This window comes from Hermetia illucens, chromosome 2 (assembly GCF_905115235.1).
Source record: "Hermetia illucens chromosome 2, iHerIll2.2.curated.20191125, whole genome shotgun sequence".
NCBI lineage: Eukaryota > Metazoa > Arthropoda > Insecta > Diptera > Stratiomyidae > Hermetia > Hermetia illucens.
Window position 1 is genome coordinate 69,306,745 of NC_051850.1, and position 26,002 is coordinate 69,332,746.

Consider the following 26,002-nt stretch of genomic DNA (forward strand, 5'->3'; position numbering starts at 1 on the left):
TGTTGGCCTCCTTAGCGGTTGGCCTCCTTAGCGGCCTTGATGTTCTCTGACCACCCGTGTTAATCGAGTCCAGTTTGAGGCGATTCTGAGCAAATATTTCGTCCTGGTAGAGATACTCCCTACTGGTTCGGGAACCGCCCTTGAATTGCTGTACTGGGTTCATCAACTGCAGCACATCAATCTGAACCTTCTGGATTGTGGCAATCGCATTGAGGGACCATTGCACCGCTGGTATCAACGTCGTCTGTAGCGATGGACGCTGTACTGCAGCTCGGCCCTGAGGGACACGTTAAGATGTGAATTGCCTAGAGTGTCCTGAGAAATAGCCTTTATGTCCTTTCCATGGAAAACTCAAATATCTCTCCCCTTTGTCATCCGTCAACCTGTAGAGATGAGCGCCTAGTCGCCCCTCTATCATACTGGGCAAGAGCTTCAAATCCAACTTAGTGTTTGTTGTTTGTTAAAATCGCTTTGCTGGAAGTTCCTCCATAACACCCTGTCACCCACCTCAAAAGTAGATGGTCGTATACTCAAGTTGTGGTGGTCAGTTGCTCTCTGCTGGGTCAATCGCAGCTTCTCTTGTATCTCCTGTTTTCGAAGCTCCGTCCTCGCAACACCAGAGATGACCGAAGAAAAATCCTGAAAAAGGTTCAATTCGCAGCAGAGAATAAGACCCTCCATGAATGATCATGTTCTCACCAAAACTCAAATAGTATGGGGTGTGTCCGGTGACTGGGTCCGTTCGCTCTCAACGTGCAGCAAATGTCATGTATCTTTCGGTCCCAATCACGCTGATCAGAAGAGGCGTAAGCTCGGATCGTTCGGAGCTATTCGCCTAAGGAGAATACATGCGTTTAATGCCCCCTTCGCCACAGTGTCAAAGATATTAAAGATCCGATCCACTAGAAATCGGGCTACAACCTCAGCCACGAAGTGCTGGATCGGCTCCACGAAAACGAATTTTGGGAAGTGATCAAGCTCAATAGCTTCGACGTTTCTCGACTTACTTCAAGGAAACGGACCAATAAGGTCAATGAACAGCTTCTAAAACGGCATATCGTGTCCACATATGACTACTTGTTGAGGCACACGGGGTCAAAAGTACACGCTTTTTAGACAATGTAAGGTCTTAGCAAACCCTCCATGAGCACACAGGGAGTGGTCATGAAGTCACCAAGGCTGTTAACCAACCAAACTTCCATAACAGGTTTGCCAGTCGCGAACACCGACGGTGCGAGATAATATGTAGAATCGGACGGGACGTGTTGGAGCTAACCCAAATGCTGGCAGTTCGACGAAATGAGGGCCGTCGGCTTCGTTCACAATATCTCCCTGTCAGGACACATAAATTTTACTCACATGCCTAGACTAAATACTTAAAAAAACTAAACCACTTGGGGTTAACTACTCTAGTAGAGACGCGAAGTCTCAAGGCGGGGTGATGCCACCGACAATTTATTCACCAAGGGAGCTGAACTGCCTAACGGGTTATAAAGGGAGGGGACAAAATCGCAAAAACAAACTAACGCGCGAGGGACTGACGGGGACGGACTAGCTCTGAGCCGATGCTGATACCTACGCGACGAGCGGCCCAATCAATCACTGTGTGTTCTTCAATCGATGATTGGCTAACTTCAAACTTGAGTGCATAAAGCTTATCTTTAGTTTTGCCTATCACGAACTCCGTCGAGCGGAGAAGCGAGTTCACAGACGGAAAAAGAAAATCTGGGAGAACCAAAGGGTCTGTGAACTCGAAAAGTATAGAGAGCAACCCCACCGGCGCGCAAGTTTCACCAACAAGTCAGCAGAATGAAGCCTTATACACCTCGATGCTCATACTGCCGAAATAAAGAGGGAAATCTTATTTCCGACAGAATGGGCATATTGAAGCGATGGGTTTAGTATTTTGAAGAACTGCTCAACAACCAAAATATCGGCGAATTGGTGGACCTGTCAATAGAAAACGACGGACAAATACTGACACCACCAAGTATAGAAGAAAGTGTTCGTGCAATTCATCGGGTTAAAAATCAAATCAAATTACAGCCGAATTGGTTAAATTTAAAGGCGACCAATTACATCAAGCGATTCATCAACTTATGCTCAAAATGTGGGACAGCGAATCAATGCCTGACGACTGGCAACGAGGCATTATCTGTCCCATACATAAAAAGCGAGATAGCGTACAGCGCAACAATTATAGAGATATCAGGTTGCTGACTACCATCTATAAGATAGTCGCCACTATTTTGCTAGCTTGCATAGCCCCATACATCCAGAACATCATTGGTCTATACCAGAGAGCCTTCACTTCAGGCAAATCAGCAACATATCAGATTTTCTCCCAACGGCAAACGATGCAAAAACTGTTGGAATATGGACATCAGTTGCACTATCTTTTCATCAACCTCAAGGCCGCCTATGATAACATAGCCAACTTCTACTGTATCTACTGTACCTCCAGCTGTGTCTACATCTCCTTTTGCCAAGGACGACCATACCAAGCCCTCCGATTCAGCACAATTACTGAATTCCGCCGAAAACGTGAACCGCAACACTAGTGCAGTGCCAAAAATGCAGCGATCGACGTCTTCATCTACGTGTTCCCGGCGGCTCAGGAATTCGTTAGAGACTGTGACTTCCGAAAAGGCGCTTCCTACTGTACATAACAGTGTAGCTCAACATCATCTCAGGAGTCTATGCACCAGGCCTCCCAATCTGTGTTGAATTCGCCTGCAATAGCTTCCTACATCAGGGTTGCTTCCACTAGGTCTACACCCCTGATCCAGCGGCCCCCATTTGTTTATTATTTTGTTAAGGGAAAGTCGCACCGCGTCCTTGAAGAACTATTGTGCCCCTTTTACTGGTTATAGTGTACCTGTTGATCATAGTATCTCAAGCAGGCCAGTAACCGTTAGGAACTTTAGTATGTTCCCCACTTCCAGAAGTTTCAGCTTTGCATCTGGTATTAAGTGTTCTCCCAGATGTATCGACCTACTTTGCACAAGTGCTGGACACTGTCCCAGGACGTGCATAGAGAGCGGCTCCCATGCGACGAGTTACGGTCCACCGAGCCTCCAATCCCGTCTCGCTCCATCGCGCCTACAATGGGACAATATCCGCAGCCTCCTCAGCAAGTCTCGAATCGGAACACAGCCGCCCCACTTTTTGACATCGTTCCTGTTGCCCAGAAGCTCCGCTTCGTTGGCAACTGCTCCGCTACTGCCATATTTCCTGGCACTTCATCCATCCATACCAGTGGCCCCAAGCTAAAGGTGGCGTCCCCATCTAAACAACTCTTCATCTCCAGGCTAGCGTTCACAACTTCTACGGACAATGTTCTGGAGTATATAAGGAGCAAAGTTGGTTTACTTTCTCCTCTGTCCTGCATTAAACTCACAAAAGACAACAACACCGACCGGGTGATTGCAATTTTCAAGGTTACTTATCCACACGAAGTTGACGTCCTCGGCAACCCTTCTTTCTGGCCTAAAGGTATATTCATCAAGCCAGATAAGCGCCCCAATTCGCGGGTAAATTTCAGGGCAACCCGCCTGCCTCGCCGAGCTATATAATTGGATCCATGTTTACTGTCCGTCTGTTTTATGAGAATGTCAGGGGTTTAAGAACCAAGCTGGGGGCCTTCAATTTATCCGCGCTGGCTCAGCAACACCATGCCATCTGTATCTCCGAAACCTGGCTGGACGATGCCATATTAAACTCCAAGCTCCCCGAAGGGTACTCCACTTTCCGCTGTGACAGGGACCGGGATGTTTCTCGTATGTCCACCGGCGGTGGGGTCCTAATTGCTATAAGAGATACACTCCTCGCCGAACTCGTCCTCTCCTCCTCTGGCTTTCCTTTTGATTGTGTTGCTCTTCGTGTCTCCCCGCCCAACTTCTTCCCGTTCATTGTTTCTTGTGTATATGTCACCTGTGCTAGCCCTTCTCATCTGTATGAAGAATTGTTTGACAGTTTGCCTGAACTCCTTACCGTCAGATTCCCTTCCCTCCCTTTCTTTCTTTGTGGAGATTTCAACCTCCCCATGCTCAACTAGCCTAATCATCCTAGCCTTCCAATTCCTTCCAACAACCTCTCCCATTTTTCCCTCCCACTTTCTTCCTTTATGTACACTTGCTCTGCCCTGAATTTCAATACCACCAAAAACCCATTGGGCCGCACTCTCGATCTCTTCCTTTCCAACCTCCCCGAGCGCCACGTCTCTTTATTTGCTTGCACATCCCCGTATGTCAAAACCGACGCTCACCACCCCGCGGTAGAATTTGAAGTGGAGCTCCCTCGTTCAAAACCCAAAACCATGCGTAAACCCGCTAAGTTCAACTTTCGCAAAGCCAATTTTGACGGTATGAACTCAGCTTTAGCGTCTTTCAACTGGGTACATATATTAAGCAATTCATCGTGTGATCAAGCTCTTAACACCTTCTACAATATCTTCTCTGACCTCCTCTCCTGTTATGTCCCTTCTTCCCCTCCCTGTCTACGTTCGTACCCAACTTGGTTCACAACGGAACTTCATATTAACATTCGCTTGAAACAGACACTGCGGAAGAAGTTTCGGGCTTCTAAGAATGACGCGACCTTGCTCACTTTAAGGCTATACGCTCTACTGTGAAGTCATTGGTCAGAAAAGCGCGTAAAAGGTACCTATTGAGCGTCGAAACCGCCCTTGCCCGCGGTAACTTAAAACCCTTTTGGTCTCACGAATTCTCGTAATCCAACTTAATCTTTCCCTTCTTCTATCAGCTTCGCTGACTTCACTGCCAACTCCCCACAACAATCCTGCGACTTTCTCTGCACCTACTTCTCTTCAATGTTTTCTCCCTCGAGCCCTCCACCCTCTACACCTTTCATAACTACAGACTCCTCTGAATCTGTAGCCATTCCTCTCCTTACGCCTTCAGTCGTGACCTCCACTTTCACTGTCCACTTCTTTTTAACAATCAAACTCTTTATTTCTGTTTCTAATGAAATTTTATTATTTATTACACTTAAATTTATTATTTGTTACACTTAATTTACACTTTACACTTACATTTACGTTACTTTACATTATTTGAACTTTTCCTACCTTGCGGGTTTGCTTTTAAAAATCGACTAACTCTAACATTTCCTTATGCTTATTCTAGGCCTACCTTAACCTACTTTCCTATTCTCATTTGCCGACCCATGATTATCTCAAAACATGTTTAAGAGGTCAGTGCTGTTATGCAAACACTCAGCATTCTACAACACAATACTGACCGACAAGTATGTTCCGCATATTGTAATACAAAGCTTGCACTTTCCATCACAATATCGGTTACACACTTCCAGGTCGTGCCCAATGAGTCACCTCACCTTCCTTGGTTGAGTTCCTCATTGGTAACCGGCCAGGTCCGACATTGCGGTCAACCAATGTCGGACCTGGCCCCGATGGGCTTCCTAATCTATTCCTCCTTAACTGTAGAAAACACTTTTCCCTCCCCCTGTATATAATCTACAACAAAAGTCTAGATAAATGCTACTTTCCCCTTCTCTGGAAAGAGGCCCTTATCATTCCTATCCTCAAGAGCTGTGAACTACCGCCTCATTTCTCTTCTCTCCTCTTGCTCCAAAATCCTATAAAGATACGTCAACGACTGGTTGACCGCGCACTTCGGTCACCTCATTGTCAAAGAGCAGTATGGTTTCGTGAAACATAGATCAACGGTTTCAAATCTTCTGGTCTTTACCAACTTTGTTGCTAAATGCTTGAATTTACGATAGGAGGTACATGCTATTTATACCGATTTCTCCAAAGCCTTTGACACCGTTGACCATCACATTCTCCTCTCTAAACTTTCATTGCTAGACTTCCCTTCCTCAGTCATCTCCTGGCTTTCCTCCTATCTCTCATACCGTTCCTGCAAAGTTTCGTTTCATGGTCACTCATCTGGTTCATTCTCTCCTTCCTCTGGTGTTCCCCAAGGCTCTACACTTGGCCCCTACTCTTCGTGTTTTTTATCAATAATCTGGGCTTCATCCTCACCAGTCCGTATTTGCTTTACGCAGACGACCTTAAATTGTTTGCCTTTGTTTCGTCTCCCTTGGACTGTGCTCTCTTACAGTCCAACCTTGATAATTTAGCCCATTGGTGTTCGGTCAACAAGCTAACACTGAATGTCAACAAATGCCACTGGATACGCTATTCCCTTAAACCCTCCCCATTATCCTTTTCCTATTCTCTCAGTGGACAACCCCTTTCACTACTGACCTCCTTCAAAGACCTGGGTGTAATATTCAATGATAATCTTCGTTTCAATTCCCACTTCGTTGACATTATCAATAGAGCTTCCAAAATGTCTGATTTTATCCTACGTTCCTCCTCCGACTTTACCTCAGTCCAGCCCTCCTTAACACTCTTCAATTCCCTTGTCAGAAACATCCTTGAATATTGCTGTGTAGTCTAGCCCCCCCTACCAAATCGGTGACTGCCGCGCTCTTGAAGCTGTACAACGCAAATTCACCCGGACCCTCTTTTACAAAAAGAAACTTCCACGGGTTGATTATCCGTCACGACTCCGCACCCTCAATCTCCCCTCCCTACAGCAACGACGTACCTTCCTTGATATGTGTACTCTTGTCAAACTCTGCAATGGTCTGATGGACTGCTCCGCCAACTCGGATATTACTTCCCGTATCGCCTCGTCTCATAACACACGTAGTGCGGACATTTTTGATGTACCCTTCGGGAAGCTCGAGATTTACTTTCACTCTCCGATCCCGAGGTTTTCCCGGTCCTACAATGCCCTACAGCTTGGGTCCTTCGACTCTATGTCCCTCTCTAGCTTTAAGCGTAAAATATGCCATTTACTTGCTCCTCCCTCTGAGGACAATATGTAATAAGAAATTTGCTTTCTGTGTATTGTCCTCATTAAATAAATATATAAATAAATAGCCAGGGTAAAACTGTACACGGTCATGAGAGAATTAGCTATCCCAACTAAATTGCTAAGACTGACTAGGTTGACCCTGACCAATGTACGAGGCCAGATAAAAGTAGCAGGATCACTCTCGAGACCACTCAATATCGGCAACGGTCTATCGTCTTATCGTGCACCCTTTTTAACCTGTCCCTGAAGGAAGTGATCCATCATACTGAGGTAAATGCGAGAGGCCCCGAACTACTGCGACAATGCTGACGATATGGGCATCATGGGAAGAACGACCCGAGACGTACAAACTGCTTTCACCCAGATCGAGCAGACAGCGCGCGATCCTTGGCTCCACATCAATGAAGGCAAGACGAAATATATATCGGCAATATCAGCACTAAAAAGCAAAGAACCAACAACATCGAATCGCACTGGTCAAACGGAAAGGATAAAGGTGGGAGGCTGGCTGGCAATCGAGCCTATTTCAGCTTACAAAAACTGTTCAACTCGAAACGTTTCACCGTAGGCTCAAAGGTCAAAGCATGTTTTCCTCGAAGGTCTTGGTTCTAAGCAAGCCCCCTGCATGAGGATGGACGATTCCGTAGCCTACATAACGATGACATTTATGGGTACTACTACGATCGTCAGGTTTTGAATAAAATCGACGGATTCTCCCATTGACCTACCGCCAGCCACCACCACGAGCGCCCCTTTAGATGTTAAGTAGGTAGGATCGTCCGAGCACTTCGTACTAGTATTAGGAAAAATCCGGCATTTGCCGCGATTGCGACAACTCATAAATAAAATAAGAAAAGTAAAAGAGCTCCGCGTGGCTATCCGGTACATTACTACAAAAGAATATTTAATTACCATAAGAAATATCTTGATCTTCGGATTGAAATTGAGAATTTGAAAGAAATTCTTGCCAACTTTGTTATGCACTTCGAACAATACCAAAAGTGCGAAGGATGGATCGCCTATTCCTTCGGTAAGTAAAGAGCTGGGAAATAATACCGGCTTGTATTGGGCGTAATCAAATGGGGCTTAGGCTTTGTGGTAAACTTTTGATCTAACTCATTTGCATACACTATCCAAACGGTCAGCCACTTTCCGCTGATCGCACACGAAGAAATGATAAAGTTGTGGGAAATTGTCTTCTAAATCCGAAAATGAAACCTGTCGCTTTATGGTCCTTGCTTGAACATGCTCAACCGACAATCTTAATTTTCACATTCTGAAACATTCTTCACTGACATTTTTGCATCTGATCGTAAACAATTTGAGCTAGAGCCTCCGCCGAGGCACAGAGGCAGTCTCCATAGTCACTCTTTAAAATCTAATCCTCGGTCTCCCTCAATTCAAATTCGCCGTATATTACCGTTTGCTCGCATTGCACGAATTTCACTCCACTCCCTTCAAGGATCCTTCGGTGCCGTAACTATGAGAAAGGCGTTTGATGACTACTTGTACTTGTTGCGCGCACTTTTTATCCAATTTGTCGCTAAGTTTTCCGTTTACTGAGATTGCGGTGAGCGGTGAGAAGTCATATTCCCCCAGCACTACAGTCACAATGCCAAAGGAAAATTCGCTAATTTTCTTGAAATGCGGTTCATGTACGTACTACTCGCGCACAACTCAATTACCGGACCGAGCGATAAGCTTCCTAAGATAATGAGTAAACAAGGAGCCGCTTAAATATTAAATAAAATAACTACAACCGGCCATTGATACAGTCAAGTCGCCACTTCCCTTTCGCTCATCAGTCGTTCATCATTGTTTTCTACGGTCCCTCTAAAATTGGCCTTGAACTTCGGAGTTCATATTGCCAGTAACATACGCTTTGATGGATGCGCCAGATCATTCCCCTCTGTCACGATCAATTCGCCTGAATGAATTCAGTAATGTGCAATATGTGCCGAAATGTAATGTAAACGCGCATGGAGAGAATTATTTAAACGAAAAGAGGGAAGAAATTTAATTTATAAAAATGTATATTTAAGTGAAGGACAGCACGGGAATTATATAATAAAAAAAGATAGATGGGGGCAAAGAAAACACGTTAGACTAAAAGGATTTTTACACATTATAGAATGCATTATCTGAGCAAATCAATCCCGAGAAAGGCGAATGAAATTCCGCTCCCGTTGCGAAGCCGCGTTCACTACAGGGCCGCTGGGTTTCCGATATCCACTCAAGGAAAGACAGCTGAAGACCAGTAAGGCAGTCACTGCAGGTAAGCGGCTGAGTATTTGAGATCTGAACGAGGAAAGGCAGCCAAAGATCTGGACAGTGGGTTAAAGTTTGATTTCCTTCGCGTGAGCGACGCCCATATTACGACCATCCATGTCCTCCATCTCATATTGCATCGTTCCGACTCTACCGATGGCTTTCGCTTTGACAAACTTCCGATCCAGTTTGGCATTGTATCCCTTTGCTGCACTGCTTAAGTTGAAGAGTCGCTTATATGATACACAATATCTCCGCAATAGCAAGTTTATCCTGTGAGCAGACTTCCACGATCACATTATGAAAGGTGTTCAGTCGTCGTAAAAAGGCTTTGGCCAGAAACGACATGATAGGGGGAAGCCCCTATCGAAACGTTTTTCGCTGAACGAAGTGTACAGTTGATGGATGACAGCTTGTTATCCCAATATCTTTAATCAGGACCGATATAAGCGCGTATAGTAGTCAACAGTGGGCGATTTAGTCTCTCCGAGGCGTTTGCCTGCGGGAAGTATAAAGCAGTGTAAATGTGTTAAATGCCATACTTATTCAAAAGATCGTTATCGATTCAGAGATTCCAAACACATGAAAGATTCTCTTCTCCAAGTATTCAGTCAGCACGTTCCCGGTAAACCGTTTAATCGGCTCTGCGAATGAAAACTTCGAAAGAGAATCTAGAGCAACTATTGCTTCAACGTTTCCGGCGCGAGATCTGGGGTATGGGACGATCAGATCGATATACAAGCGTTGAAACACCCGATCGGAGATGAGCGCTTTTCCCATTAGAGGCTGGAGCGTTTGGTTGGGAGTTTTTGACGTCTTGCACGTTTCACAATTACGGATGTAGTCCTTGACCTGTGAAACCATTTTAGGCCAATAAAACCAGAACCGCAGTCCCAAGGTTTTTATCAGTGACACTGTTTACCTTACGCGTATCATGCAAAACTGCACTTCACCAGGTTTCACCACAAGGATGACTGGCGAAGACCAGGCGTTTTGCGATTCCTCGATGACTCCCAAAGACAGCATCCGGTCAATCTCTTCATAGAGGAGCTTCTCAATGGCGGGAGAGGCTGAGAAGTGTCTCTTTTTGTTCGATTTATTACGACAGCAATGACGTGTGTCATTAGACTTGTACGTCCTAAACCCGCCGACTTGAAAGACAGAAAACTGCCAATGACATCATCGAGCCTTGCTCGCTTGCTAAGTCCGAAGCCAAGAAACTTACACATTCACCCAAGACTGACATCCGCATCCGGGCGAATATCATTGCTAGGCCAACTTGTGAGAACGGCAGAGTAGTAGAGATGACGGTTGCGAATTAATCGCCATCAATATTAAGGTAAGCGAAGAGTTGGGCGCTTAGGCTTTCTCGTCGCCATCTCTGCTACTCCCAAGTTCTTTTCTCTGGCCGCTTGGTATTGTTACAGTCTTTTGTGCAACGGCCTCAGAACCGAAAGCATCGGTTTTCTCGAAATAATTGGTGGTGGGGTCAAATTCGGGTAAGCCATATTCAAATTGTCGAACCGCTTCGACAAGGTCACTTTTGGAGTTACTGTAAAAAACGTTGTCATACTTTCTACACAGTCATGTGCGTCCGATGCAGGAACATCCTGATGATTGGGGCTGGGCTCTGGAACTCGACATTTTCGACATAGGGGCTTACGAGTATTCGGGTGCCCGCAACCGGAGCAAAAAACTTTGGGATCCTCCCAACAGTCAACAACCTCTTCAGATTCAGCAGAATAGCTTCACAATTGGTTAGAGAGCCTGCTGGAGAGACGCTCCTCTAAAATTTGGCTCTGCTTCACTGTTAAAGCGCCTGATACATTAAGTGCGTTTTCGTGGTCGAGGCTCAAGGCGTAGACAACCGCTCTCGAACTAATCCTTCAATTCGTCAAGGGACATAACTGTCCGTCGCAGTAGCATCCTGCGTGAAAGGATCAACCCAACTCACAGGATCTCTCCTCGTGGACTCATGCCACCGTCAATCATTGCGGCGCGCTGACGTGTCAAGCTGAGCTGATGACCTGGAGATGACGTCGAGGGAAGGCGATAAAGGTCACGAAACCCATGATCTCGTGGATGAGACATACTTTGTACTGCTTAAAATCGGAAGGAAACCAAAAGAACTCCGAAAAAAACCCAAAAACGAAAAAGTGAAAATGAAGATAATACAATAAAAACCTAAATAGGGTGAAAAAATCACTCAAAAATGAAAAATCGTAAATATCAAATAAATCAAAGGAAACGAAAAGTAACCAAAAAAATTAAAATAACTAAAAGAATGACAAAATCAGTCAAAACTGTCGGAGGGCCAAAATGCCACCCCAAACCCCTAAAATTGGTTCACCTGTGTGCAGAAAAACTTCCGCAGACCGTGATTGTTAACAAAGAAACAGCAATCGAGTTGAGCCCCGCCGCAGAGAATTATATAATATAATAAAAACAAACAAAAGAGAGCACGAGAATTCAATTCAATGTGAAATCAGAGAGCAAAGTGAGGATGAATCATTGAGGACGGAACGGCACTGCATGTAGCGAACTACTTCCGTATTCCACTAAGGATTCATCTCACCCGTCACTTCATCCCCACAAAGAAGAAAGAATATTTATTTTTTCAACTACTCAAAGGAAGAGATAGCCGCTTAACATAAAGGTAGGGAAGGACACTCTACAGTAGCGCAGAAGACAATACCTTTCAGCTTATAGCCGTAAAGGCTAGTATCAAAGGCAAACACAACAAACGACTAGTTCTTTTGGTATACTACCAAGAATAGGGCATGAAATTCTACTTTAAAAGGTGGGAAAGGAAATTGAGGCTTATGAACCCTTGTTTCCAGGGGAGAAAATGCGTGAAACCTAAAACTAGAAATGTGAAGGCAAATGTACGTGGAGTTAGCCGAGAACAATGTTGAGAATCTATTAATTCTATATCCGACACCACAAAACGAAGCTGTGAGCCGGAACAAGCTACCTTCCACGGATTCAGGGAACCTGAATCTAGAAAATGTGTGTGCCTGAATCTATAAAACATTGGGTCCCACATTGGACGCCGTTTTTAATGAACTAATTGAATTGAGATGTTCAAACGACCATCTTGAGTGGCCGAAGGCGGCCTAGAGGGAAAAGCTAATCCGAAAACCTAAAAAGTTGGCGAAATTGACCGTGAAAGTCCACCCAAAAATATTGAAACTCCATCGGAGCGCTCGGTCGATACGAGCTTGCATGCTTGCAGTGCGTGGGTCCGCACCGGATCTTGAAAATAATCGCAACATAGGGTTTCGCATAATCCTAGCGAGTTAAACCAAAACGCGGGCAAAAACCTGAAAAATGAAAAAAAAACAACGGCTCGACCGCACGCGTGGAGCCATAAATCTCCAGAACCGGGTGCCGCGATCGAGGGGGGAGATCCACGACGGATCACAATCTCAACCCCTGTTTCTTCTGCCTCAGATATTTATTGAGGCTTCCTCTCTTCCTTGACATCCTCCGGTCATTATTTTGAAAGATTTCCCCAATTGTGGGAGCTTTGCATAGAGCAAGGAGGAGAAGAAAGGAAAGGAATCCTCAAATCAAAGAAGGTTAATTATGATTCATTAAACGAGATATATTCAAAGGAATTGCGAAATGAAATACCCATAAATAAAATTAACCATGATAAGAATCATTTAAAAAAATAACAAAAGAGCGCGAAATTAAAACCATTCCTAAAGAAAGAACTAAAATAAAAAATATTAAAGAACTAAAAAACAATAAAATAATCAAATACGGACAACTATGTCCAAATTCTGAATGCATCATCCAAAGTCTGCCGTGGAGCGGATGAACCTGCCTCGTGACATCGGAGGTAAGGGCGTGGTTGCCGTGGTGGCACAACATCTTTGCCAAGTCGACTCGCTGCGCGCTTATTTTTACAGCAAAGAACAGGCAAGTCCATTGCATCCGGCTGTCTGTAAGACTGTGAACTGACTCCACTTAACTTGAAGAATCAATCTTTCAATCTTCTGAGGGGTGAAGTCGGACCAAGAGCGGAACGATAAATCGAAGTCGAAGGCAATGCACGGTAAACACGTGAATTGTCTTTGGCAGCCATTTGTCGAACAGATGGCTGTTTGCTGGGGAGCTCTTTACTGAGACGGAGGGCTTCATGTGTGCCATTCAGGATGGCGTGGTTGCCACTCGAGCTTATAAAAAGCTCATCATGAAATAACGGGTGCAGAACGACCAGTGCAGAATGTTTGGTTCGGTGTTAGAGACGTTGGACCATCTCATTTTTGGCTCTACTGTGATGACACTGGTGCAATGCATTACCAGGCATAACGCTGTATGTAAGGTTATCCATCAAAACCTTGCATACAAGCATCGGCTGATCACGGGAACATGTCCGGTTTACCGATATGAGCCGCAAGCAGTACTTGATAGTTCTGCTTACAGCGTGTATTGGGACCGGCAAGTTCTGACTGATCGCCATACAGCACATAACAAGCCGACGTACTGTTAGTTGACAAGACGGGTCGCTCCGCGTATATTATTGATGTTACTATCGCCCATAATAGCAACATTGAACGGAAATACTTTGCAGTCTTCCAGATTACTCACTGAGGAAGCTATCCGCACACCTGGCAGTGCGAATCCATCTATGAGAAGAAGAAGGAATTTAAGGTCCGGTACGGATAACCGGCGGGAGTCGTCTGACTCAGTGACTGGGTCGGGCTCTCGTAATGGACAGCACGGCGTCGAAACCGCTAGTCGTGGGGCGGTTCGACGTCTAGGCGCCACGACGACCAGCAGCATAGCTCCGCCTGCTGCAGCTGTTTCGGCGCAATCTGTGGCGACCACTTCAGCAGGATCGTGTAGGCAACGGATGAAATGGACTGAAGAAATGAACCTCTTCATCATCCGCTCCTACTACGAAATAACGGCGGGGGTGGGTACAACATCTTACTGCCCCTTGTTGCACCAGAGATTCGTCGAACGTTTCCCGCAATTCGCGCACGTGACTGTACAGCGAGTCGCAGACCAGTACCGCTTTATTACTCGCTGCGACATAATCCCGGCCACTATAAATGATCCAGATCCAATTGGATTGCCGCTTCAATGACAACATTTTGACTGTGATAAGAAATTTTGTTCATTAACTTTCATTTTTATAAATTCTCGTTTTTCTTGTAATAAACAGTAACTTTTCCCATCCACTTTTCATTATAAACTCCCATTTTTGCGTGTAGTAATAAGGATTTTCATTCAACAAGAGGAGACAATTCATTTCGTAAATAAATCGAAATTTCAACCAAACTCCAATAGATAAAATTATTTTCTTCCATTTTGCAGTCATTATATAGAGAAAATCTCATTCAAAAGTAAACATTCAAACACTAAGGATGCAGGAATTCATAGCTGTAAATTTCATATCTGTATGGGATTCTAAAAAGCTTTAAACAATCGCTGGGGCAGTTTCAGCGGAAATGGAAAAGGTATTCTATTGGGTGTTTAGAGAACATGATGAAATAAAAATTCCGTTGTGGCCTGAAAGAGGGGATTAAGTAACGTATTTCAACTAGATCCTCTCTCTGGAAAATCGCGGCCAGTTCCCATGCCTTCATCCTCGGTGGTGACCTCAACACGAGGCATGTATCTTGGGACGACTCAGTTAACAACGAAAACGGCAAAGTGCTCTTCGATTGGTTTCAGTCAGGCCCATCCATTAGCGCGAACATCATTAACGCTGGAGTGCCATCTTTCCCTGGTGGGTCTTCTTCCCTAGACGGCTTTATAATCTCGTCGAATCTCTCAGCATGTGTCACTAGCTGCTCTTCTTTGACATCCCACTCCGACCATCATGCCCTCAGCCTCTCTCTGCATCTACAGCAAATTCTTCCTTCATCCCACCATTCGCATAAATGCAGATCCTTCAATCTGACAAACTCGGACGATTTCCAACGCTACTTATCCAGGGCACTGGGACAAATCGCTCATCCACTCTAATGTTGAGCTAGATACATACATCTGGAAAGTCAACTCTGCCTTCGAAACTACAATTGACAAACACGCTCCAGTTAGAGAACCTGGTTACTACAAATACGGGTGCCTTTCCCCCTCAACCCCCCTCTTAGTGTGCAATCAAAAGAGACTATTACAGCGCAGGAAACGATTATTTCACCGGATGGAACAGACGCAACGTTGACTACCGTCTTCTCTCCGAAATCATCAAAGACCTGTCCAGAAAAATCAATGGAGCTATTCGGTCCGAACTGAATGAATCTTACAAGAAACTCCTCAAATCCCTCAAACCTGGACCACAAGTTTTCTAAATAATTAATCGATTGGCTTCTTTTAACGTCAACTACTACCCGATAAAAATAGGTAACCTACAGTTTCATATTCGGTTGCGTAGACTACTTCAGCCACTTATTCAGAGTCAAATCGCCAGCGGACCCCATCTGGAACTCAGTGGTCACCACTACTGTCAACGATAGCTTGGAGGGGTCTTACCTTTGCCCCTTGCATATAGGCTGATATAGTCGAATAGACCCGTTTGCCTCCTTTTTTACCTCCCTAGAAGAAGTCGAACTTGCAATCACCCAGGCTTTGTCCTGCGGAAGTGTGCACGTACCATCAGTGAACGTCTCGCCATCCTCTTCAACAACTGCCTGAACAACGGACACTTCCCGCTATCATGGAAATCGGCTCTCCTTATACCTCAGATATGAGGTCTATCTCTCTTTTTTCTAACAGTGGAAAAATCTTCAAACGTATCCTACTAAGTCACCTCAATAGACATTACTCCCCTATCATTCCACTTAATCAATTCGGTTTCGAAAACCTCAGATCCACCGAACAAGCAATCCTGTATCTGCAAGACCATATTCTCAATCACCTGGAAAATAGGCATTGCACCGTAGCGTGTGCCTTAGACTGTGAAAATGCATTTGATTCAGTTTAGAAAGAGAGCTTGCTCTACAAACTAATTTAGACCAATTGCCCCCTCTCCTTATTCAGAATCCTCGGAGAATTCTTTTCCAACAGAACTTCCCACGTGCGCTTCGCGCACTTCGCTTCATCGGCTTCCGGTAAAGTTAAATCCAATCCTCTCTTATCCCCCATGCCAAAGGCAACTCAGGCAGCCTATCACCCGCCCTTTTCCCCCAACGACAATGGTTCTCCCGCATCGGGAAGGATCCTCTTTGCTGATGACACCATCCTATATGCGAGCGGACACAGGCCCTCACTAGCCTCTCTATCTAACTCCTAACCAATAGGGTCATCGCGTATTTCAACCGGTGGGCCCTCACCGTTAATTCCCTTAAGTCTGAAGTTATTTGTTCCAGAAACCCCAGCCACTGGCACACAGTGCCAGAAAGTAAGAACCTCCATTTACGCATTGCCAACCACACGCTCAAGCCGAAACCAAACATTAAATACCTGGGGATCTCTCTCAACAACAAACTTAAACCCAACCCTCACGTCAGATCTGCGTTGCCAATGCTGCCTTAAAAATCCCTCTCTCATCTCGGGCCCTGTTCCTTGCCACTAAAAGCTTTTTAGTATAAGAAACCTAAGGCTTCTCAGCATGGGCTACCATGTCACTTAACGTAGCGGAAGCCCTCCGACGCTTCGAAAGGACGATACAGAAGGCCAAACCTAAAATTTCACAAAAATTCTCTCCTGTCAGGACTAGCTCTCCTCTCGAGCAGTAATTCTCCTCTCAACCATCACGCCTCCCCTCCCTCTTTCATCCCCTCCTTTTATCAAAGCTCCTCGCCAGGCTTTCAGAGAGGCTAACCGCGTAGGTCCAGTGTTCCGGCAGTCAATCCTCGCGCAGGTGTAGATCACCTTTCATTATTCGATCAACATTAATTAGTATGTACAATATATAATATCTGCAAACTTCTCCCCTAAATTAAGGTCCCTCCTTCTACAAATTACGCTGCACAACACATGCCCCGCAATTCCATAGTCCTCTTCATCCCTCCCGCCGTTGGTCAGGTCCAAATTGAGTAAAAGGTAGCCCTTCCTCAGTTTGCTATCACCATAGAGAAAGGACTGCGCTTTACTCCAAATCCGTCGCTCAATCCTGTTCATCAAAACTCCCATTTTCTCGTTTTCCAGTACGGAGTACTATTTTGTGTTATGTTCGTTTAGTTGTAAGTTATAAATTATTCTTAGGTTTAAGCACATGCTATGTTAAATGAGCATTGACATGCACCCCTTTTCACTTTATAGCATGTAATCGGCTAGACTGTAGGTTAGCGTTACATACTTAATTAGTCACGCCTGAAATTTTAGGCTATTTTTTTGTACGGCACATGTATTTCTTTTCTTTGCTCAATAAATAAATCTGAAATCTGAATCCCCTTGTGTAATAAAATCAAACCGTTCGAAAGCACCATTAATTGTATAAACCAAAACATAGTTCAGTGGTTGTGTCGCGGTAAAATTGAAAGTTGACGCTTGTCAAATTGTCAACGGTTGCTTGTTTATCGTAATTAGTGGAAGCGGTGCTTCGAATGGGTTCACCGTTTGTCTGCCCCCTCGTTCTACATTAGTTGAATTTGTGTTCGTCGCAATGTACATAAAGTCAGTAATACTCGATGGCTTTAAATCGTATGGTCGCCGGACAGAAGTGCACGGATTCGACCCAGAGTTCACAGCAATTACCGGTCTCAATGGAACTGGCAAGTCCAATATATTGGACTCTATATGTTTTGTGCTTGGCATCACGAATTTAGTTCACGTAAGTAAATAATACGATTATTAAGTTTAACAGTGCGAGAGGCAGGAAAATCAACTATTTTGTTAAAAACAGAACTTGTTTTACTCATAGAGCCATGGCATTCGAGAAGATTAATTTTATATGAGCGCGGTAGGAAAAAAAATCCAGGTCCATGCGAATATCATGCAGGAAAACTGGATCGGGGTGAAAATTGTGCTGGCTCCCTCTTGGTTTTCATTGGAGTTTAATTGGAGAGCTATTTTGATCTGCACGAAAAGAATGCGGGCCCGGGGGAAAATCCTCCTTGATATGATCCAACTGAGTCGACTTCCCTCTTTCGGTCATTGTCATCATACTTAATGCTATACTTGTCACCTTGCCTATAACAGCAAACGAGCCTGTAACCTTTCGATATTTTCTTCAAATATTCATTTTATTCAAACTATAAACTAGAAGGGGACAAAAGCAGGAAAATTATTTAAATAAATTTCTTCAGGGTAAGAAAAAAAAACATACTTATGCAATTTCTAGCGTGATCAATTTTGTGACTTTATTCGACTAAGTGGGAAAAGTAAAGCTAATATTTTATATACACTCCTCTGGTATCCAGTGCCTCCTGGATTCTCATAGTCATACTAAGAACTAGGTTTTCACAAATTTGCTGTAGTATCGCGCTCCAGAATGCATGCACATTTGGTCGAGATTCGGTTTGTCTCCCTGACTTTCTGCGACTGTCCTTTTTAAAAGGGTCTGGAGGTGTTCGTTGGGATTAGGTCTGGATATTGGCAGAGACCAGTCTAAAGTTTTTGTTTCGTATTGCTGGGGCCATTTGGTGGTCGATTTTGCTGTACCCTGCAGAGCATTGGTATGATTGAGCCTCATTTGAACTTCAATGTGGGCTGTACTTGTTGAGGTTGTCTTTTCCCTCCATGATTCCTCTACATCAATTCGCGGCCATCCGATCCAAAGCGGTTTATTTGGGTGTCATCTAACCATGTAGCCATTTCGCAGTCATCTGCAGCGGAGGTTTTATTTTTTTTTTCGCAAACGCCAACCACTGCTAGCAACAACAGTTTGTGAGGGTATTTTCAATTTGTCAATATGTTTAAGGCTGTGACATATTTCTATTGCATTTCGGTATTTAGCGCTTCTTATATTCCTTACAAGTTCCTTATCTCCGACGTTTGCCTTATTTTTTACAGGTAAATCAGATTTTGGCGAATTTGGTTAAACACGACAGCAGAAGTTCCAACTTCCAGTAAAATCTGCCAATGTATTTCGCTATTATCCAACATCTCAATTTAGTTGCGTTGGGTTAAGGTATTCTTTTCTTATCCTGTATCTATCGACCATGGCAAGCGCCTTAATGATCAATTTTGTATTTATTTATTTAATTGGACACCTTTTTACAAAGCGAACACAGCTGCATGCGTGTGATCCCTGTGATCATGATAAGTGATCTGAACATATGATCTCTTGGGTTGGTTTGTGAATTATTCGAACTTCCAACAGTATTATTGGTACCTCGTTCGGCACAAAGCATACCACAAGATTAGTTGAGTTTCAACAGGTCTACCAATCGACCCTTTAGAACTGCCTCAGCCGATTTAAGAACCACCTTTCAGTTGTGTGCAAAATGTGAACGCTGACACTGGTGTCGAAAGACGTCATTAATTGTCTTCGATTGCCTGTTATGCCTGCTTTTACTCGTTGTTCACAGCATCAACCTCTGTTGAAGCTGGACAACGAGTAGAATCATTGAACTCTTCCTATCTACATGCTCTCATCGTGTCAGCGGGATCTCCGGTCCAACAGGATCTCAAACGAAGAATCTCGTCGGTGTATGGACCAGAATGTCCTAGACGTGTTGATTTAAAAAAGGCTACAACTCCATTGCGAACTATGTTATATCTTCTGAGCATTGTAACAAGCGGAATAAGGCAATATCTTATCCTGCGCGTGGGTAAAATAACTTCATATGGTGCAAATTTTGCGAAGCACATATTAAGAGTAAATACACATTGATGAGAGTTAAATTTAATAATAGTTTCACTATTTCGATTTCATGAATTTGCTAGTACTTTAACTATATTCGGAATCATTTGAAATAGTCAAATTACTGTCGGTTCATAACAACGCCATACATTCTATTTCAATTGATGAGTTTAAACTAAAATATTGGCGTTTATTTCCCTCGAATATCAAAATGTGTTTTTTCTTGTTTTCCTCATTAACAGGTGAGAGCTACAAATTTGCAAGAATTAATTTTTAAAAGCGGACAAGCAGGAATAACTAAAGCCACCGTAACGCTGTTGTTTGACAACACGGATCCTAATCAATGCCCCTTAGGGTATGAGAAGTGCAGGGAGATATCAGTGACCCGACAAATAGACGTGGGAAAAAAAGGAAAATATCTTATCAATGGAAAAAATGTACAGAATAAGAAAGTAACGGACCTGTTTTGTTCAGTACAATTGAACGTAAACAATCCTAATTTCCTGATTATGCAAGGTCGGATTACGAAAGTTTTGAATATGAAACCGCAAGAGGTAAGTGCACTGATCTGGAAATTATGAGAGAGACTTACCATACTTTGCTTTAGGTTCTTTCTATGATCGAAGAGGCAGCTGGAACAAGTCTTTATGAGTCGAAACGGGAGATTACCACTAAAGTTATCGAAAAGAAAGATGCCAAACTTCGAGAAACGAATACGCTGCTTACTGAAGAAGTTGAACCAAAGTTGGAGAAATTGCGGACAGAAAGAGCTGCTTTTGTAGAATTTCAGAAGATCTGTCGCGATATAGAATACTTGACACGAATCCATATTTCGTTCAAATATTTGAAGCAGAAAGAATCCTTAGAAGCGACAGAAAAGAACATATCGAACCTTACTTCTATTATAGAAGGTAATAAAGAGCAAATCTGTAAAAATAAGGAAATGATTGTGAAGGCAGTGGAGACAATAAAGGAAATCCAACAGCAAATAGATGAAGACAGCGGTGGTAAACTAAAGCAATTGGAAAAATTGCTGGAGGAGAAGACGAAAGGTGACGCCAGCGCTACGGGAAATATTAAAGCTGCTCAAGGAACAATCGACCAGGAGAAAAGGAAAATCAAAAATTTGACACAATCAATACGCGATGATGAAAAAACGTTAGTGTCAAAGGAAAATCAAATGGAGAAGGTAAGATTGTAACATTTAATTCAGACAAAGTGAGTAAAATGGATTGGTTGCTTAGTTCAAAGATATGTTCCAAAAATTAAAAGATGCGGATGAAGAAGACGCTAAAGCATATGCCGATGCTCAAAAAAGGTTTGAAGCGATTACTCAAGGATTATCGACGAATGAGGAGGGCGAGGCAGCTTCGTTGCAAGACCAATTAATGAGTAATTACATTAACTTGCTGATAACTCGGGAACATTAGTTTAGAAAATGAATTATTTTGCAGCCGCTAAGCAACATTTAATTGAGGCGCAAACCTCCATTAAACAAAATGACATGGAATTAAAACACAGTAAAAAAACGCTGAATCAAAAGAAAAGTGAAAGTCAGACAAAAGATGCAGATTACTTAAAAGATAAAAACTTACAGGACCAAATGTCAGCTAACATAAAGCAACTTCAGGTAAAGCAAACTTCTATGAATCCTGAAGCAATGTAATAGATTTGTATTGTAGGCGGAGTTGTCGCGGTTGCCCTACGAAGAAGGACGCCTCGAGGCACTTCAAGAACGGCATGCCATTTTAACACAAGAAATTCGCCGCCTGAAATCTCAACTAGACCAGAAAAATGCTTTTCGTTACGATTTACACTACAAAGATCCAGAGCCAAATTTCAATCGGAACAAAGTCCATGGTATGGTAGGAAAGTTGTTTCGGGTGAGAAGGCCGCAAGATTCCTTGGCGTTAATGATGTGTGCTGGAGGTGATGTAAGTTGGCTTTTTTATTCAATTGTGCAGTTCCACATTAAACTTTTAACCTTATAGCTGTACAGTTTCGTGACTGAAGATGATGTGACAAGTAAAAAGATATTACAAAAGGGTGAACTTGCTCGCCGGGTGACTCTAATTCCCATGAACAAATTATCGGTATCTACGATTAATCCCAGCACTGTGAAACTTGCACAAAGATTGGTAAGTTCGAAAAAGTGAATAAAAAATCAATTTGTTCTGAGTGTCTGTTTCGAGTTATTTTCATATCCACCTTCTATTCATTTAGGTTGGGGAAGAAAATGCAGCTAGTGCTTTGTCGTTGATCGAGTATAATCCCTTCTACGAGCCGGTTATGAAATACGTGTTTGGTCGGGCATTCATTTGCAAAGATTTAAACATTGCAAAGCAGGTAAAAATCAACGATAATTTTTTTTGCCATTGTTGAGAAGGGAGAAGCTAATTTTCCGCTGTTCCAGGTAACGTATCATCCCAACATTATGTGTCGATCAGTTACGCTTGATGGCGACGTAGTAGATCCCGAGGGAACACTTTCGGGTGGTGCTGCGCCAGTTGGGGCTAATATTTTACTGGAACTAGAAGAAATAAGGAATCTCGATGAGGCAAAAAAAGCAAAGGAGAACGAGTTGCATCAAATAGAGAAAGAAATTGGGTATGTTCGCTAATTTTTTTTCTATTCTTGGCTTTGATTTCTTGTGTCGATCTAGATCTATCCGAAATGTGGCTGAAAAATATAACGCTATCAAGAGCAAGTTAGATTTAAAACAATTTGAACTGAATGCTTGTTCGCAGCGCTTAGCACTGACAGTTTTCCAGCAGAATCAGCAGGAAATTCAAGATTTAGAATCAAAGATTGGTAAATTTTGAACGATATTGATTGCAGAGATTGTCTGGTTAACAACGAAATAAACAATTTTAGGCAACTTGCAGGAAACTTTGAGTGCAGCACAGGAAAAAGAAAATACCGCCAGGCGGAAGATCAAGGACATTGAAGCGAAATTAGCAGATGCCAAAGGTTTTCGGGAACGAGAATTGAAAGCTGCTCAAAACGCTATGAAGGCGGCGAAAAAGAAAAGTGAGGAGAGTAAATCGAACTGGAAGAAACGAGAACAGGAATACGAAACCCTACAGTTGGAGATTGAAGAAATCAAAAAAAGCATAACCAATTCAAAAAGCCAGCTAGATGAAATATCGGGGAACGTGAGTAATCTAGAGGAAAACCTAGAGCAGTTGAAAGATAGCGCAAAGAAGATGGCTGCTGAAATGGCGGGAATGAAAATGGAGATAAAAAGTCAAAAAGATAAAATTAATGCCCAAAACAAAGAATTGAAATCTCATTCGTTACAAAAGGATAAATGGGAAAAGCAAATTCAAGAGTTAGAATTAGAAATTAAAAAGAAAGAAAATGAAATAACAAAAGTTCGGAATGATAACAAGGACGCATTTAGCCGCATTGAAAGTTTGGAGGAAAAATATACCTGGATTAAGGAAGATAAAGAATTCTTCGGAATAAAGAATACTCGCTATGACTACTCTAAGCAAGACCCAATTGAAGCTGGACGTAAATTGAGTAAAATGCAAGAGCAAAAAGAGAAAATGGAACGAAATATAAATACGCGGGCATTAATGCTCCTGGATCGTGAAGAAGAACAGTATTCAGAGGCGATGCGTCGTAAGAAAATTGTGGAGGAAGATAAGGAAAAACTGAAATACATAATAAAAAAAATGGATGAAAAGAAAGTAGAAAAGGTAGAAAAGGCGTGGCGAAGTGTGAATGATAATTTCAGTAGCATCTTCAGCACACTGTTGCCAGGAGCACAGGCACAACTGCAACCAGTTTACCAAAACAACGCTTTGCATGGCTTGCAAATTCGGGTGGGCTTCAACAACGTATGGAAAGAATCGCTGGGTGAATTGAGTGGCGGCCAACGTTCATTAGTTGCACTATCACTGGTTCTAGCTATGCTCAAATTTTCTCCGGCACCAATTTATATTCTTGACGAAGTCGACGCAGCTTTGGATATGTCCCACACCCAAAATATTGGCAACATGTTAAAAGCACATTTTAAAAACTCACAATTTATTATAGTATCTTTGAAGGATGGAATGTTTAATAATGCAAATGTATTATTTCGCACAAAGTTTGAGGAAGGTGTTTCGAGTGTAGTCCGCACTGTAAATGTCAGGTCAACTAAGTAGGAAAAAATAAAGATCCATCATAAATTACTGATTGTAAATATGAATTTTGTAAGTTCTATTCACGTTTCATCCGAAAAATAAATATTAGAGCCTATCAATGATTCTTTTATCACACAAAAGATTTGTATCGTTCACATACATATATTTCTTTATCTATGAAGCTACAATTCGCCATGTGGCGTTGTTAATCAAATACTCGAGTGGAGTCGAGAGACTCAAATCACCATCTAGCGTGTGAAGCCGGTCGTTTCCCACTGACTTTGATGCTCAGGCTAATCGCATGGCCTTGTGATGGCGGGTGTCTTTATCTCGGATGTGATCATAGCGTGCTACGCCATTGATCCAACGCAATACCTTTGTCTCCATTACTCTGAGACGGCGTTCATTATATTTGAAAATCGGCCAGATAGTGCAATTGGACGAACAATACTGCAGTAAATTTTGGATGTGAGACGTCTTTTGATGCGTCGATCAAATACCTGAGCATATTGCAAGCAACAACACCCGCTGTGGCAATAATTAAATCTAATTTGCTGAGGGACTTTGAACGACGTGTGGACCTTGTCCTGAAAACAGAGATGTTCAGGAAAAATAAAATCGTTGCAATCAACATCTTCGCCAATCCTATCCTTCTACATGCTTTCGGTGTTATACAGTGGAGTAATACAGATTTAGAATCTGTCAATAGACGGGTAAGGGAAGTTCTTGCAAACAACAACATACCCAATAGAGTTGTCGAAGAATTGTGGGTCACTATCCCACGTCATCAGGGGGTACTTGATTTAAAAATATTGCACTATAATCAAGTGCATTCTCTTCGTGAGTTTTTCTTCGAGAAACAATCCTCTAGCCGATTACATCAGACTACCGTCATGGCAGATGATAAATTGTCTCCTTTGAACTTGAAAAGCAGATGTGAAAGGTTACTTCAGTCCAACAGAAGATCGACATGTGGAAACCCTTTCACGGAAGTCATATCAAAAATGTGTTGTTGCCAGGCATTGACATCGAAGCCTCCAACAAATGGTTGACTAACGGTGTACTATTTTATGAGACCGAAGCATTCCTAAAGTCAGTTTAGGATGCTTCGCTCCCAACAAAAAATTAAAAACGGTACATTCTTTACGACTCCTCAATCATCAACTCCAGTTGTAGATTATGCAACTGTGAATCGCCATAAATCCGTCTGGAAGATTCTCCATCAAAACCTTGCGTTGAAGTATAACTTAGTGGCAACCTACCATCCTTATTATAGGTTTATTCCACAGAAAATCTTGGAAAATGATCTGGTCAAACTACTGTGGAATCACAGAATTGCCACCGATTGCAGTGTTAATTAGAATAGACCCAAACCAGTTTTGCTTCTTATGGAAGAAAAAGGGTGCTTCATAATCGATGTAGACGTTGGATTGGATATACGACCCCTTGACGGACGATATCAAGCAGATTTGAAGACTACAAAAGATCGAAGTAGCCCCAGTGGTAATTTCAGCGACAAGATTACTCCTACATGAAGCGTTGAAAATGCTCGATCTAAGGGCCGGGCTATACATGGAGATGCAGAAAGGGGTTATCATTACAACCCATGCTATAGTCCGAAGTGGGCAGGGCAGGGCCACCATGTAATCGAGCGTCCATGAAGGGGCAACAACTCGGGGCTAGTCTTTCCCCGTCAATCCCTCCACACACCAGGCAATTCATCTCCCTTGGGAAAGAAAATTTCGGTATTATCCCGCCTTGAGACTTCACGTCTCTACTAGAGTAAATTAGTATATGTTTGACTATTGAGTCAAGGCAGGTCAGAAATTCTCAGTATCCTGACAGGGAGATAATATTTGTGAATCAAGAACCCCGGTCCTCAGCTCCAGCACGTGCCACCCCGTTCCACATATTATGACCATTATTATATTATATATATTATGACCATGTTGGTTTCAAAGTGATACAAAAACTCACTTTCATCGAAACAACACAGAAAAATTATGTAGATTACAGAAAAA

At 43.0% G+C, this 26,002-nt stretch overlaps 1 protein-coding gene across 1 annotated transcript; it reads left to right on the plus strand.

Annotated features, from left to right (window-relative positions):
• Positions 1 to 17,523: 17,523 nt before the first annotated feature.
• Positions 17,524 to 24,100, plus strand: LOC119648111 (structural maintenance of chromosomes protein 2). The gene is made up of 11 exons (XM_038049629.1): positions 17,524 to 17,874; positions 20,091 to 20,402; positions 20,456 to 21,037; positions 21,093 to 21,240; positions 21,303 to 21,478; positions 21,531 to 21,782; positions 21,840 to 21,986; positions 22,072 to 22,194; positions 22,262 to 22,455; positions 22,511 to 22,659; positions 22,723 to 24,100. The coding sequence occupies exons 1-11, from the start codon at positions 17,707 to 17,709 to the stop codon at positions 24,000 to 24,002; spliced, it is 3,531 nt and encodes a 1,176-aa protein (XP_037905557.1). The 5' UTR covers positions 17,524 to 17,706; the 3' UTR covers positions 24,003 to 24,100.
• The last annotated feature ends 1,902 nt before the right edge of the window (positions 24,101 to 26,002 follow it).

Coding starts and splice junctions, on each gene's coding strand:
- LOC119648111 (XM_038049629.1), top strand. CDS start 17,707: ATGTACATAAAGTCAGTAATACTCGATGGCTTTAAATCGTATGGTCGC. Junction 20,403..20,455: donor TGAATATGAAACCGCAAGAG/GTAAGTGCACTG, acceptor ACTTTGCTTTAG/GTTCTTTCTATGATCGAAGA. Junction 21,987..22,071: donor TGAAACTTGCACAAAGATTG/GTAAGTTCGAAA, acceptor CTATTCATTTAG/GTTGGGGAAGAAAATGCAGC.